General features: G+C 42.3%; 1 protein-coding gene across 4 annotated transcripts in view; it reads left to right on the top strand.

Annotated features, from left to right (window-relative positions):
* Positions 1-4285: 4285 nt before the first annotated feature.
* ARID4A (AT-rich interaction domain 4A) overlaps positions 4286-12893 on the top strand; it is an 84669-nt gene continuing 76061 nt past the window's right edge. For 2 of the 4 annotated variants that reach the window (XM_053602352.1, XM_053602353.1), the window contains exons 1-5: positions 4286-4457; positions 5560-5616; positions 7365-7475; positions 11095-11160; positions 12422-12512. In XM_053602352.1, the coding sequence (XP_053458327.1) occupies positions 5611-5616; positions 7365-7475; positions 11095-11160; positions 12422-12512 (274 nt within the window). In that variant the 5' untranslated portion in view covers positions 4286-4457; positions 5560-5610. The remainder of the gene's footprint in view (positions 4458-5559; positions 5617-7364; positions 7476-11094; positions 11161-12421; positions 12513-12893) is intronic. The other 2 variants (XM_053602350.1, XM_053602351.1) reach the window with 2 other exon arrangements.

Below are 12893 nucleotides of genomic sequence, written 5' to 3' on the forward strand. Positions count from 1 at the left end.
TTTTTGGGAAACTCTACTATGAAGAAGACCTGACTCCTTATTCAAAGCCACAGAGTACAATATAGGCTAGGACAGCCATCTATGCAAACTCTGTTTCCCACTGAGAGCACTGGAGATGAGCAGTCCCCTCCTTCCCTTGCTCTTGAACTAGAGTTGTGTAAAATATTACTGTCCTCTAAAAAAATAGCCAGGCGTTGTGGCGGGTGCCTGTAGTCCCATCTGCTTGAGAAGCTGAAGTGAGAGGATCACTTGAGCCCAAGAGTTTGAGGGTGCTGTGAGCTATGACACCATGGCACTCTACCAAGGGTGACAAAGTGAGACTACATCTCAAAACCCCCCCCCCCAAAAAAAAAAAACAAAACGAGTTGGCTTATTCACATATTTTTGTATACAAATGTGCATAGGGATACATAAGAATTATTTACAGAGCCCCTATCCCGGGAAACACAGCCATGATTAAAGCAGTTGCTGCCTTCTGGGAGTAAAAATCTCAAACTGGATGGGCCAGGCACGGTGGCTTACAGCTGTAGTCCCAACTACTATGAGAGCGTGGGCCCAGGACTTTGTGAGACAGGATGGTGCCACTGCACTCTAGCCTGGGCAAGACCCTGTCTCAAAAGGAAAAAAAAAAAAATTAAAATTCTCAAACTGGGGAAGAGCCAAACAACTGCAAAGGGAGTATGGTGAGATGCATGTAAAGATGCCTATGAGGCTAGAAAAGCACCAAGGGAATGAATGCACATGAAGATGGAAAATTTTAGAGATCACTACACAGAAACACAAACTAGTTAAACTCGACTAACAATACTATAAAAACAATTTGTTCTCAGTACCCCTAATGTCACTCCCATGTAGCAAAACACTTAACTATATAAAATACTGAACTATTCTAAAGTGAAAAAAATTAGTTTTAAAAAATCATTCTTGAGGTCCAAGAAAAATTCTCAGTATTTAAATGTATGTGTAACTTAAAGATTATAATAATTATACTTGAAGGAATGGACATTCAAGAGAAAAGTTCAGAATCTAAGATAAAGAAAAACCAGAAAATCAGGGGTGGGGGGATAATAAAAAGAAAAAGCACAACAAATGTAAGTGCAGCAAAAGAAAAGCTTTCTGATGGGTAAGTGGATAAGTGTCCAAAGCCTTAAATGTACAATCCCTTCAACATTTTGTTTCTACTTCTGGCAATTTATTCTAAAGAAATAATCAGGGATGTGACTGAAAATCTAGACTCCCAGATATTTTAGCCATTGATGTAAGTTCTTACACACAGTATTTTGCAAAGCAATACAAAGACATTCATTGACATTGCTATTATGGAAAAATAAACAGGTTATATAAATTATGGTACATTTATCTTATAAAATATCACTATCAAGACATGAAATTGCTTATGGACAAGATATACCTGACATTCTCAATGTTCTTCATGAAGAAAAATAATGGGGGTAACAAAATGCAGTAGAGTATTTTACTAATAAAAAATAACAAAGCTTGCTGTTTGAGATCTAAGAGTATAAACTGTCACTGCCTTTTATTGGTAGGATACAAGAGATTTCTGTTCTCCTTTCTGGGAATTTTAGTTATTTCCAAATACACACTAATATGTATTATTTGGCTCAGATAATGACAGTTTAAGGTTGGGTAATGGAATTATGGATTATGACCCCCTCCAAAGTTTAGCATATGTTGTTTTCTAAAAAGAATTGCTGCACTCCTAAACATTGTTAATAACAAGATCTTTGGTGGTAAGAGATTTTAAATTGGAGAGAAAAATACTCACAAAATATTCAGTGTTTTGGCAGCACCTGTAGCTCAGTGGGTACAGTGCCGGCCATATGGAGGCTGGCAGGTTCCAACCTGACCTGGGCCAACTAAAACAATGATAAGCGCAACAACAACAAAAAAATAGCTGGGTGTTGTGGCGGGTACCTATAGTCCCAGCTACTTGGGAGGTTCAGGCAAGAGAATCACATAAGCCCAAGAGTCTGAGGTTGCCATGAGCTGTGATGCCACTGCACTCTACCAAGGGCACCATAGTGAGACTCTGTCTAAAAAAAAAAAAAAAAAAAAAAAAAATTCAGTGTTTTGTGACAAAATTATTAAGTGCTTAAGAATTCAGAAATGAGAACCGCATGAATGGGTAAACAAATTTGTAAATATGTTCTAATATTGGGATTTCATTCTATAATATTACTATCAGCAAGCTAATTATACAGACTCATTTGAATCCTTGGCCAAACAAAACATTTTTAAACTACCATTATTCTATTCTAGTATTTATTTACTGGTCCACAGAAAGCTTTTCCAAGTGGTCCTCCTAATTCTAAGGATATTTACAGACATCGAGAATCACCTCAGTAATATTTAAGGTATTTGTCACTGCGATGTCCTGTTTCCTTTAGCACAACTGCCAAAAAACTCAGTAAATTGTTAAATCACTCAACCATTTTCCAGTCTTGAGCCCCACCAAATACAGCAGCAGAATTTAAAACGGAGGTACCGAGGACAATTATTACTATTATTTTTTTTTTGAGACAGACTTTCACTTTGTTGCCCTGGGTAGAGTGCTGTAACGTCACAGCTCACAGCAACCTCCAACTCTTGGGCTTAAGCGATTCTCTTGCCTCAGCCTCCCAAGTAGCTGGGACTACAGGTGCCTGCCACAATGCCAGGCTATTTTTTGTTGTTGTTGTTGTAGTTGTCCTTGTTGTTTAATAGGACCAGGCCAGGTCCAAACCTGCCAGCCCCAGTGTATGTGGCCGGCGCCCTAACTATTGAGCGACGGGCGCTGAGCCCCGAGAAGGATTATTAAGTATCTATACACTGTGACTACCTCGCTGTAGTAAATACCGACACGGTTCACTTTCTTAATAATCTCGGGAGAGTTCACTGTTTCTTAATAATCTTGAGAGAAATCACTATTAAGAACAAAAGATTGATTCTGCTTTAGTTAAGATTAGAAAATTTAGCCCATGTGGATTATCGACGGTATTTCACATCCTAAGAATTATTTCACTCTTTAAAACAAGTACTCAATTTATATTTCAGTTCCCATACTTAAAATACCTAAGTTTTTGTTTCATTTTTACAGAAAATAAGACGTTAACCGAGTAAGATCGATCTGTCCTGTCGGGGAGGTCCTTTTATCTAAGACGTTTTCGGTTCCTGCAAAACCACCCCTGCCATTCATTTCCTTTCCAAAGCAGCCGCACGCGGCGTGGCAGGGGCGCTTGTCTCCAGGCACAGCAGCAGCGCCGACACAGTCCTCGGCATTCCCAAAGCCGGAGTTTTCACTGGTGTCCTCCATAGCTTTCCCGCGTGAGGAGCACGCAGAAAACACCTCTCCCACGCGGGCTGTCTTTAAGAACCACGTCTTCCTTGTCTTAAGGATGGAGACCCCCACAGCCGGGGTCACGCGGGTGGAGAATATAGCAAGTCCCCGGAACGCGCTTCCAAGACAGCTCGGAAAAAAGTGGAATCCAGAAAATCTCCGAGGAACCCGGAGGATCTCATCCAAGAAAGACGTGCACTCTCCCCCGCCTCCTTCCCTCTCTCGGCGGGAGAGGAAGCCTCGCCCCCTTTCATCCCGCCCCGGGCAGCGCTCACTTTGCCAGGGCCGCCCGCGGCCCCTCCACTTCCGGTGCCGGTGCCGCTAGAGCTGCGCCATCCCCCCAGTCAATCGGACAAGCATACCCTGCAACTGACCTTTCAGACAGCTCTGCGACTCCTCCGATAATGACTAGATGCTGTCGTGAAAAGAATGGCAGCTGGGTGCCCCACCAAAATAAATCTACTTGATAAAGGCTCCACTCCTTTCACGCCAGAAGTTTAAAAGGTGATAGAGCTGCAGCCACCGCTACTGAGACAAAATGGCGCCGAGAAGCTGGTTTAGCGCAGGCGCCTTGGAAACACTCTGCCCCGCCCCCTTGCTAGCCCCTGGCTGCAGTTCTGAGTTCCGTTTCCATGGGACACTCCGCCGCCAATCCTCGTTCCGAACTTCTCTTCCTGACCCCTCAATTCACCAATCAGTGCTCAGTCAAGCACATCCGGCTTCATCTGTACCAATCATATCTCAGGACTTGCTTACTCAATACCTACTTTTCCAATAACGTTGGTCCGCGGAGAAAGCCAATCATAAGTGGAGGATGTGCTACCTGCTGTTTTTAGCACCAATCCCTGAAGTTTCAGAGCTACATCCAATGAGGACGGCAGGTAGCGAGGTCCAATCCGAAGCGCTTCGGCGTCATGAGCAGCCAATAGGAGTTCGTGTAGAAGCGAGTCTGCTCAACAGCTTGTTATTTGGTGGATTGTGGCAGTAAATCGGAGCGAGTGGGGAACCGGGCTAAGGAACTGCCGTGGCGGCCGGGAGTGGTGCTGCCCGGACCGGGGCTCCCGGGAATCAGTAGAGCGGAGGACTCGGGAGCTGACAGCGCGCACTTCACCCGCAGTTGGTAGGTGTGGAGAAGGGAAGAGGAGGGCGCTGAATGGACGAAGCGGCAGTAGCAGCTGGTGCTGCTGCCCGGGGTCCCAGTGCAGTTGGGAGCTTGGAGGTGGGGAGAGGGATGCCAGGCGAGTGATGCAGCGAGCGCAGGGCAAGGGACAAGTCGTGAAGCGGCAGCAACTGCAGGAACCGCTGCCGCAGCCGCAGCCGCAGCCGCCTCCTCGTCCGCTTCCCCGGGTTCCCCGGGAAAATGGCTGTGGAGCTGCCCGCGCCGCTAAGTTTGCTTCCGCGCGGCGAGGAGCGGGCAGCTCGGACCGGTCGGCCCCCAAGTCTGCGGCGCGTCCTCCACTGTGGAGCCCGTGGCAGGACCCGAGGGGCTGGGAGCCGATACCTCTCCCGGCTGTACAAAAAGTTGAGGCGGGCGCGGGGAGGAGGCGGCGGCTGCCGCTGTGCGGCTCCCCTCTCCTCCCACACCCTGTCCGGCCACCTCCCCTCCTCCTCCCGCATTCCCGCCCCCTTTGCCCCCTCGGCCGCCTGGGTCTCCCCCGGCGCTCGCTGCTCCCTGCTGAAGGCCGCGGCCCCTGCCCCTTGGGGGGAAGGAGCGCTTCTCCTTCCTGACATGGTGCAGAGCGAAGGAGGGAGAGCAATGGCGCCGTGACACTCCGCTGCCGCCACCGCGGGCCCGGGGCGGGCCGAGGGGGCCGAGCGGCAGAGGCGGGGCGCGGACCGAAGTCGGGGTATCCGGGGGGCGGCAGGACGGAGGCTTGGCGACTGTCTCTGGGGGGATCTGAGGATCCCAGACGGCGCCCTGCTCCGTTCCAGAGCGGTCTGTCCTGGGGCTCCGAGTTGAGCGTTCCAGGTCAAAGTGGCTGGCGAGGCGGGGGCGCGGTGGGCCGCTGGCGAGCTCCGGGCGGAGCGGGCTGCCCTTTGGCGCGCGTGGGCTGCTCGCTGCCCACTCTGCTCCCGCGTCCTGGCTGCCCTCCGAGGGGTCTTGTCCCCTGCCTGCTGAGAGCTCTGCCCCTCCCCGCTGGCATTTGTTTACTTTCTTTTCCCCGTCGCTCCCCGCTGTTGACTGATTCTGTTCCTGTCTTTCCTCTCCCCGATGGTTCCAGCGACAGTGGAGATAGCTCGTTGAGCTGGAACCCCAGAGATCCCCCGTAAAAATGAAGGTAAGTGCAGTCAACGCCGCCCTGATCCTCGTGCCCTGGACACTGCCCGTCGCCAGGCTGGTGCCATGGAATGTCATGTTTTTTGCTACTCAAAATTCATTTGACTGCTAAGCAGCACTTTCAGAAAACGAGGACGTGTTGAATGGGTGAGAAACGATCTGTGTGTCTAAATGCAGTTAGTTCAGTCCCTCTCTGTACAGTTAGCACTTTGGAAAGGCTGGTGCAGCCTTTCAATTGTCCATTCGGATAGTATTTTTAAACACTTCCTGTGTTGGCAGCAGCCTTTGCAGAAGTAAAGCTTTTGTCCTGCTTTGGTTCGTCAGGGGACTTTTTGAAAATTTTTTTCTGCTGCAGTGCCAATGCCATTTTCTAAGAGAATGTGTGTACTGAGTAAGGATGGTATCATTTCTTCTGGAGATAATGTGCATTTCTCCTCCTAAAATATTTGGGGTTCAACTGAAACTAATAATGCTCAGTTCTAGTTAAATCCATATAGTAAATATTTTAAAACATAACACCCATCCTAAAAATATGCATGTGTATATAGTTTCTACTGAAAACAACTATGAACACATGTGGATGTTTCAAGGGAAAGGAAGCATTCCAGAGTACCTTGGCCCTGGCAGTGTTTTCAGATTAGATATTTATTTGCCAAATGTATTCCTCCTCAATTTGCATTGTTTGTAAATGCATTACCTTTAAAAGGTACTTGATTCTTGTCTTATTTACTGTTTCAGTATACTAATATAGCATTTGCAAAAACTCTCTTGGTTTCCTATTTTCTTGAAGTGACATATTCAACCTTCTTTAACATTACTTGGGGGAAAACTTACTGGAATGTGAAAAATTGTTCTCTACTTAAAAATATCTCTACAGGGTACATTGTTGGCTTTGCTCATAGCAACCTTGTATTGAACTTGCATGATTATACTTAACTTTTGAAAAAAAATAGGTAAAATGACTGATCGAGATAGCAATCATCCTGTTACTGTCAAGGGAAAAATGAGTGCTAGCATGGAATTTTTCACATCTTTCAATGTATCATTCTGATTATGGCCATTTCCTAAAGGTAGACATTTCTTAGTAAAGCTTATTTTTTTATACTAAGAAGATTAGCGTGGTAAACCCGAGGTATGCCTCCAGGTTTTGAATCATCAGTTCATATCTGCATTCATCCACTGATTTCAGGCTTAAACCTTTCAAATGCAGCTTGTAGCCAGTGAATTTTGCACATGGTTGGCTTCATTTATGTTTATAGTTACATTGTATCTAAAACATAACTGCCTTTATGTAGTTATATCAATAAACATTTAATTTTATCTTGTAAGTGTTAATGGCAATATTTCTTTTAACTTGAAAATAATTTTCAGGAGGCCATAAATTAATATGTTAGTTTCATAAGCATTTAATAGGAGATACTTTTTCTGTTTTTTCTTATTTTTCCACTTACATAAATTATAAGGTTTTAAGAAACATTTTGTATGTGGAGAAAAATACATTATATTTTCTTACTGATAATTTCTAATTACAACTTTAAGACATTTTACAGTATCAGGACATCAATATATAAAATGAAAGCTTGTTAATAAAAGTGTTTGCTTTAGGGGTATTTTTCAAATCATCAATGATAATTGAGAAGCAAATAATTTTAATGTTCTTAAACATTTGTACTACTTTACAGAATTTTATGAGACTTGAGGTTGGAGCAGGGTAATAGTGACATTCATAGTTTATATTCCTTTCATCAGGCGGCAGATGAGCCTGCCTACCTGACAGTGGGAACTGATGTCAGTGCCAAGTACCGAGGTGCCTTCTGTGAGGCAAAGATCAAGACTGTGAAAAGGCTGGTGAAAGTTAAGGTAATTTTTTTTATTTTTATGCAACAGTTTTATTAACTCTGGATTGAAGAGAGTTGGAATGGAGGAATAAATAAAATGTTGGAATAAAATCAACATTTTATTTATTGAGTCATTGCTTTGTGAAAGCGCCATTATATGCTAAACTTACAAGAAAAGCACATTTAAGAATTAAGGAAGAACGCAGCAGGAGAAATTATTCTAAAATGCTTCTGTGAAAATACCACTACCCTTATACTTACTATCATTTGGATCTTTCTTGTTTGTGGTAGCATACTTAGATTATCATGATTCTCTCCCCTTTCTTTTTTTTTTTTTTTATTTTGGCCGGTGCTAGGTTTGAACCCACCACCTCCGGCATATGGGACCTGCACCTTACTCCTTGAGCCACAGGCGCTGCCCTCCCCTTTCTTTCTTTTTCTGTTTTAAGAGACAGTCTCACTTTAACACCCTCAGTAGAGTGCTGTGGCATCACAGCTCACAGCAACCTCCAGCTCTTGGAGGCAATATTCTTGCCTCAGCCTCCCCAGTAGCTGGGATTACAGGTGCCTGACACAACATCCAGCTATTTTTTGTTGCAGTTTGATCGGGGCCAGGTTTGAACCTGCCATCTCAGTATATGGGGCCGGTGCCCTACCCACTGAGCCATAGGTACCACCCATTTTCTCCCTTTTCATAATGTTCAAGTAGAGAAAATTTCAATGATTAGAACAATACAATGGGAATTACATTTTTGAGACAGCATAAAAAATGATTCCATGAGTTTATTTTTAAGTTGCTTTTATGACCACAAAAAAGTTAACACAGTTCTGTATTTGGAAACATAGAAAAAGGTACAAATGAATTAATAGCCATAGCTTACCTCTCAGAAATAGCTATTAACATTTTTTATATTTCTTCCTAGTAATTTTCCTATGTAAGTATATTTCTAATAGTTTTTGTCACTTGGTACTTAGATCCAAAAGTCATTCATGTTTATTATAAATATTTTTAACATTGAGGTATATGATATAGTTCATGAAAATCCTCCTTAATACCACTTCAAAGACATTTGATAGAGTCTTGTAGATTCTTTACTGTCTCTTATAACATTACTGTCATTCTTATTACTGTTGAATCATACTATATTTGAAATTTGCATAATTAGCTTTATTCACTTAGGTATGGGATGTTTTGCTACAAGCATTAAGCACCATGAAAGGAAGAAACATCTAACTTATTCTATGCCTGACACCTAGAGTAGTTCTTGATTCCTGGTGTCCACTCACAATTTGCTGAATAAATAAATCAGTGAGTTAGAGCAGTGATTCTCAAAGTGTGGCCCAGACCAGCAGCATCAGTCTTACCTGAGAGCTTGTTCAAAATGAAAATTCTCAACCCCCACCTCAGACCTACTGAATCAGCAACTGTGGGAGTAAGATCCGGTAATCCTGTGGGTTTTTAAATTTGTTTTTTGAGACAGCCTCAAGCTGTCATCCTGGGTAGAGTGCTATGGCATCACAGCTCACAACAACCTCAAATTCCTGGGCTTAAGCGATTCTCTTGCCTCAGCCTCCCTAGAAGCTGGGACTACAGGCGCCTGCCACAGCACTGGGGTATTTTTTGGTTGTAGTTGTCATTGTTGTGACATTGACAGCAGACCAGTCTAGATTCAAACCCACCAGCTCTGGTGTATGTGGCTGGCGCCTTAGCTGCTTGAGCTACAGACGTCAAGCCAGGGTTTTTTAAATTTCAATGTATTAGGGAGGTACAAATGTTTTGTATACATGAATCATTTTTGTCATGTGCACGTCCTGGCTAATTGTCTGCACCTGTCACGCAGACAATTTTTACGGCACCCATTAGGTTGGTTTATTCTCCTCCCCACCTTCCCTTTCCCCCTTACGTTGAGTTTTACTTTCCTCTCTACACGTGTGTGCCCATTAATTAGTGCCAGTTTAATAGTGAGCGTTTGTTTTTCCGTGCTTGTAATACTTTGGAGAGTGGTCTCCAGCTTCATCCAGAGTAATTTTGTTGTAAAAAGCCCACTCAATGGTTCTGATGCATGTTAAAGTTCAAGAACCATTGAACTTGAGATGTTACTTAACATTCACTTCTTATTTCTTTTCTTTTTTTTTTTTTTGGTTTGAGACAGAGTCTCACTATGTCACCCTTGGTAGAGTGCTATGGCGTCACAGCTCACAGCAACTTCAAACTCGTGGGCTTAAGTGATTCTCTTGCCTCAGCCTCCCAAGTAGCTGGGACTACAAGGTGCCTGCCATAACACCCGGCTATTTTTTGTTGCAGTTGTCATTATTGTTTAGCAGGCCTGGACTGGGTTCAAACCTGCCAGCCCCAATGTATGTGGCTGCGCCTTAACCACTGTGCTATAGGCGCCGAGCCCCACTTGTTATTTCAAATAGTCTTTTTATCATGTGAGTTTTATACCTACATTTATTTGATATTATTTGACAATTTTAACTTTTTGTTAGTACTGTGGTTCTAATTTATCATTACAATGACTTTTATGAGGTTTTATCATACATTACTTAGATTTTTTAATTTACTTATTTGGGCAATTGCTCCATTGTGGATGATTGGTGTGTGTATTTGGGAGGATGGGTATTAGAAAGGAGCACTTATTATTTTTTTTTTCTTTTTTTTGCCGTTTTTGTCTGCGGCTGGGTTTGAACCTGCCACCTCCGGCATATGGGGCTGGCGCCCCACTCCTTTGAGCCATAGGCGCAACCCAAGGAGCACTTATTTTTGACAGAATCACATATCACGATTGTCGTTTAGATTTACTTTATAAATGACTAAAAGTTAGGATTTTAATTTGATTACCTTTCACATAGGAAATACAGTTTGATACTTTTTTGTATACTCAATGACAATCATAACCTTTTATGGCTTCTTGATGAAAATCTATAAAGACAGTTTTAAGCTTTTACAGTAATAACTATAGGTTATAAATCTATGGTTCATTCAGTAAATAGTTTTTTGTTGTTTTTTTATTATTAAATCATAGCTGTGTACATTAATGCGATCATGAGGCACCATACACTGGTTTTATAGACCATTTGACATATTTTCATCACGCTGGTTAACATAGTCGTCCTGACATTTTCTTAGTTACTGTGTTAAGACATTTATATTCTACATTTACTAAGTTTCACATGTACCCTGGTAAGTTGCACCATAGGTGTAATCCAGTAAATAGTTACATTGCCTGTAACATGCAATGACACTCATTAACTGCTAGTGATACAGTAATGAAGAAGGACCCCAGGCCTCCAGGAGCTTACAGTTAACAGGAGAGACAATAATGCACATGGGACAATGTAAGCGTTAGACTAGACCTGACTGTGGGGGACAATGTAAGTGTCATACTAGACCTAACCGCAGGGGACAATGTAAGTGTTAGACTATTAGGGGGACAATGTAAGTGTCAGACTAGACCTGACCGCGGGGGACAATGTAAGTGTCAGACTAGACCTGACCGTGGGGGACAATGTAAGTGTCAGACTAGGCCTGATCGCAGAGGACAATGTAAGGCAGACCAAAGACGTTATTGTCACAGTGTTATGATAGATGTATATGTTTTAAAAGTAACATGTAAATTATTGTGCAAAATGTTTTACAGGTGCTTCTGAAACAGGATAATACTACACAACTGGTGCAGGATGATCAAGTAAAGGGACCTTTGAGAGTACGTATGTCGTGCAGTTTATATTCCAGCACCCTGGTTGTAGATTCGTACTACTGTTTACCAAATTTTACATAACACTGAAAATGTTGTAAGAACTGTAATCAGAAAACAAAAGTACAAATGAGGGGTTTGTATAGTTAGTATAAATTATGATACAGCATTGGCTGTATTCTTAGTTTTAGAATATTAAACATCTTATAGAAGAGTAAATATGTGTAAACATGTTAAGTTTTCGCTCACCTTTTGTTTTAAATTCTTAGACTGAATATTTGATTGTTTTTTTGCATTGTTTCCATGTCTGAGACGATGTTCACACTGCTATTTATAGTATCATTAGCCTGAATTTTCTATTTTTCTCATTTATCAAGTAAATTATGTATTTCATAATTCATTTTTATGAATACCTGTGTTATATTGTCCATCCATTTCTGACCATTTGTTTATGTAATCTTTGTTATGTCAGAGCACCACTTCAGTCAGTATCTGATATACAAAGCTCTGGAAGCTGACAGAAGGTCAGCGGGTCCAGTCTTCTCCCTTCAGGTGGACCTTTACCTAAAAGGTCCCTTGAATACAGATGCTAAACCCAATATTTTTATGAAAGTTGAGGCTATTTATGTTGTCTTACGGTTTTATGGCTCACTTATTTATTTTGAGACAGAGTCTCACTTTGTAACCCTCAGTAGAGTGCTATGGCATCACAGCTCACAGCAACCTCAAACTCTTGGGCTCAAGTGATCCTTTTGCCTCTGCCTCCCAAGTAGCTGGTACTATAGGTGTGTACCACCATACCTGGCTAGTTTATTTTTAGTAGAGATGGGATTTCACTGTTCTCAGGCTGGTCATGAACTCCTGAGCAATTTACCCAGCTTAGCCTCCCATAGTGCTAGGATTACGGATGTGAGCCACCGCATATGTCTCTTATATTTAATTTTCTTGAAGGCAATGTGATATGGTGAATAGGCTCTGAATAAGATTTATTGCGTTCTCAACCTGGATCTGCAAATAATTTTCTGTTTCTAAACCACAATTTTCAGTATGTAAAGTAGAGCTAATAATAACTACCTCATTTTTTGCCAAAGTGTTTTGGAACTCAGATTACATAATGAATATACGAATACTATGAGTGATAAAGATCTAAGCCAATATAAGGTAGTATTATTATACGTACTATATTATTTCTCTTACCTAGATCAGTTGGTGGGAATGAATTGGTTTATTTGCTTAGATTTGGTAAGGAAATTTTGATTTCATGCTTTAGGTTGGGGCTATTGTTGAAACAAGGACATCTGATGGATCTTTTCAAGAAGCTATTATCAGCAAGTTGACAGATGCTAGTTGGTATACTGTCGGTAAGTTAAGAAATTTAATACATAGATTTGATTTAGAGGTTGCATGCACCATTGTTTTGTGAGTACACTGAATCATTGTGTTAACAGAGCAATATGTATTCTTTCCTGTCAATTTCTTCCTGTCAGTTTCTTCCTGTCAATAACTGGCTAAAATTTTAATGATACCCTGCAGGTAATGTAAATAATTATCTCTTCAAATAACTTGGCTACTTGTGTCTATTTCCATTCACGAATTTACTTCTAGACTGAGTATGGTGGCTCACGCCTATAAACCTACCACTCTGGGAGGCCAAGGCGGGTGGATTGCCTGAATTCAGGAGTTCGGGACCCCTGTCTCTAAAAATAGTCATGTGTTGTGGCAGGCATGTGTAGTTCTGGCTG

Source organism: Nycticebus coucang, chromosome 9, assembly GCF_027406575.1.
Source record: "Nycticebus coucang isolate mNycCou1 chromosome 9, mNycCou1.pri, whole genome shotgun sequence".
NCBI lineage: Eukaryota > Metazoa > Chordata > Mammalia > Primates > Lorisidae > Nycticebus > Nycticebus coucang.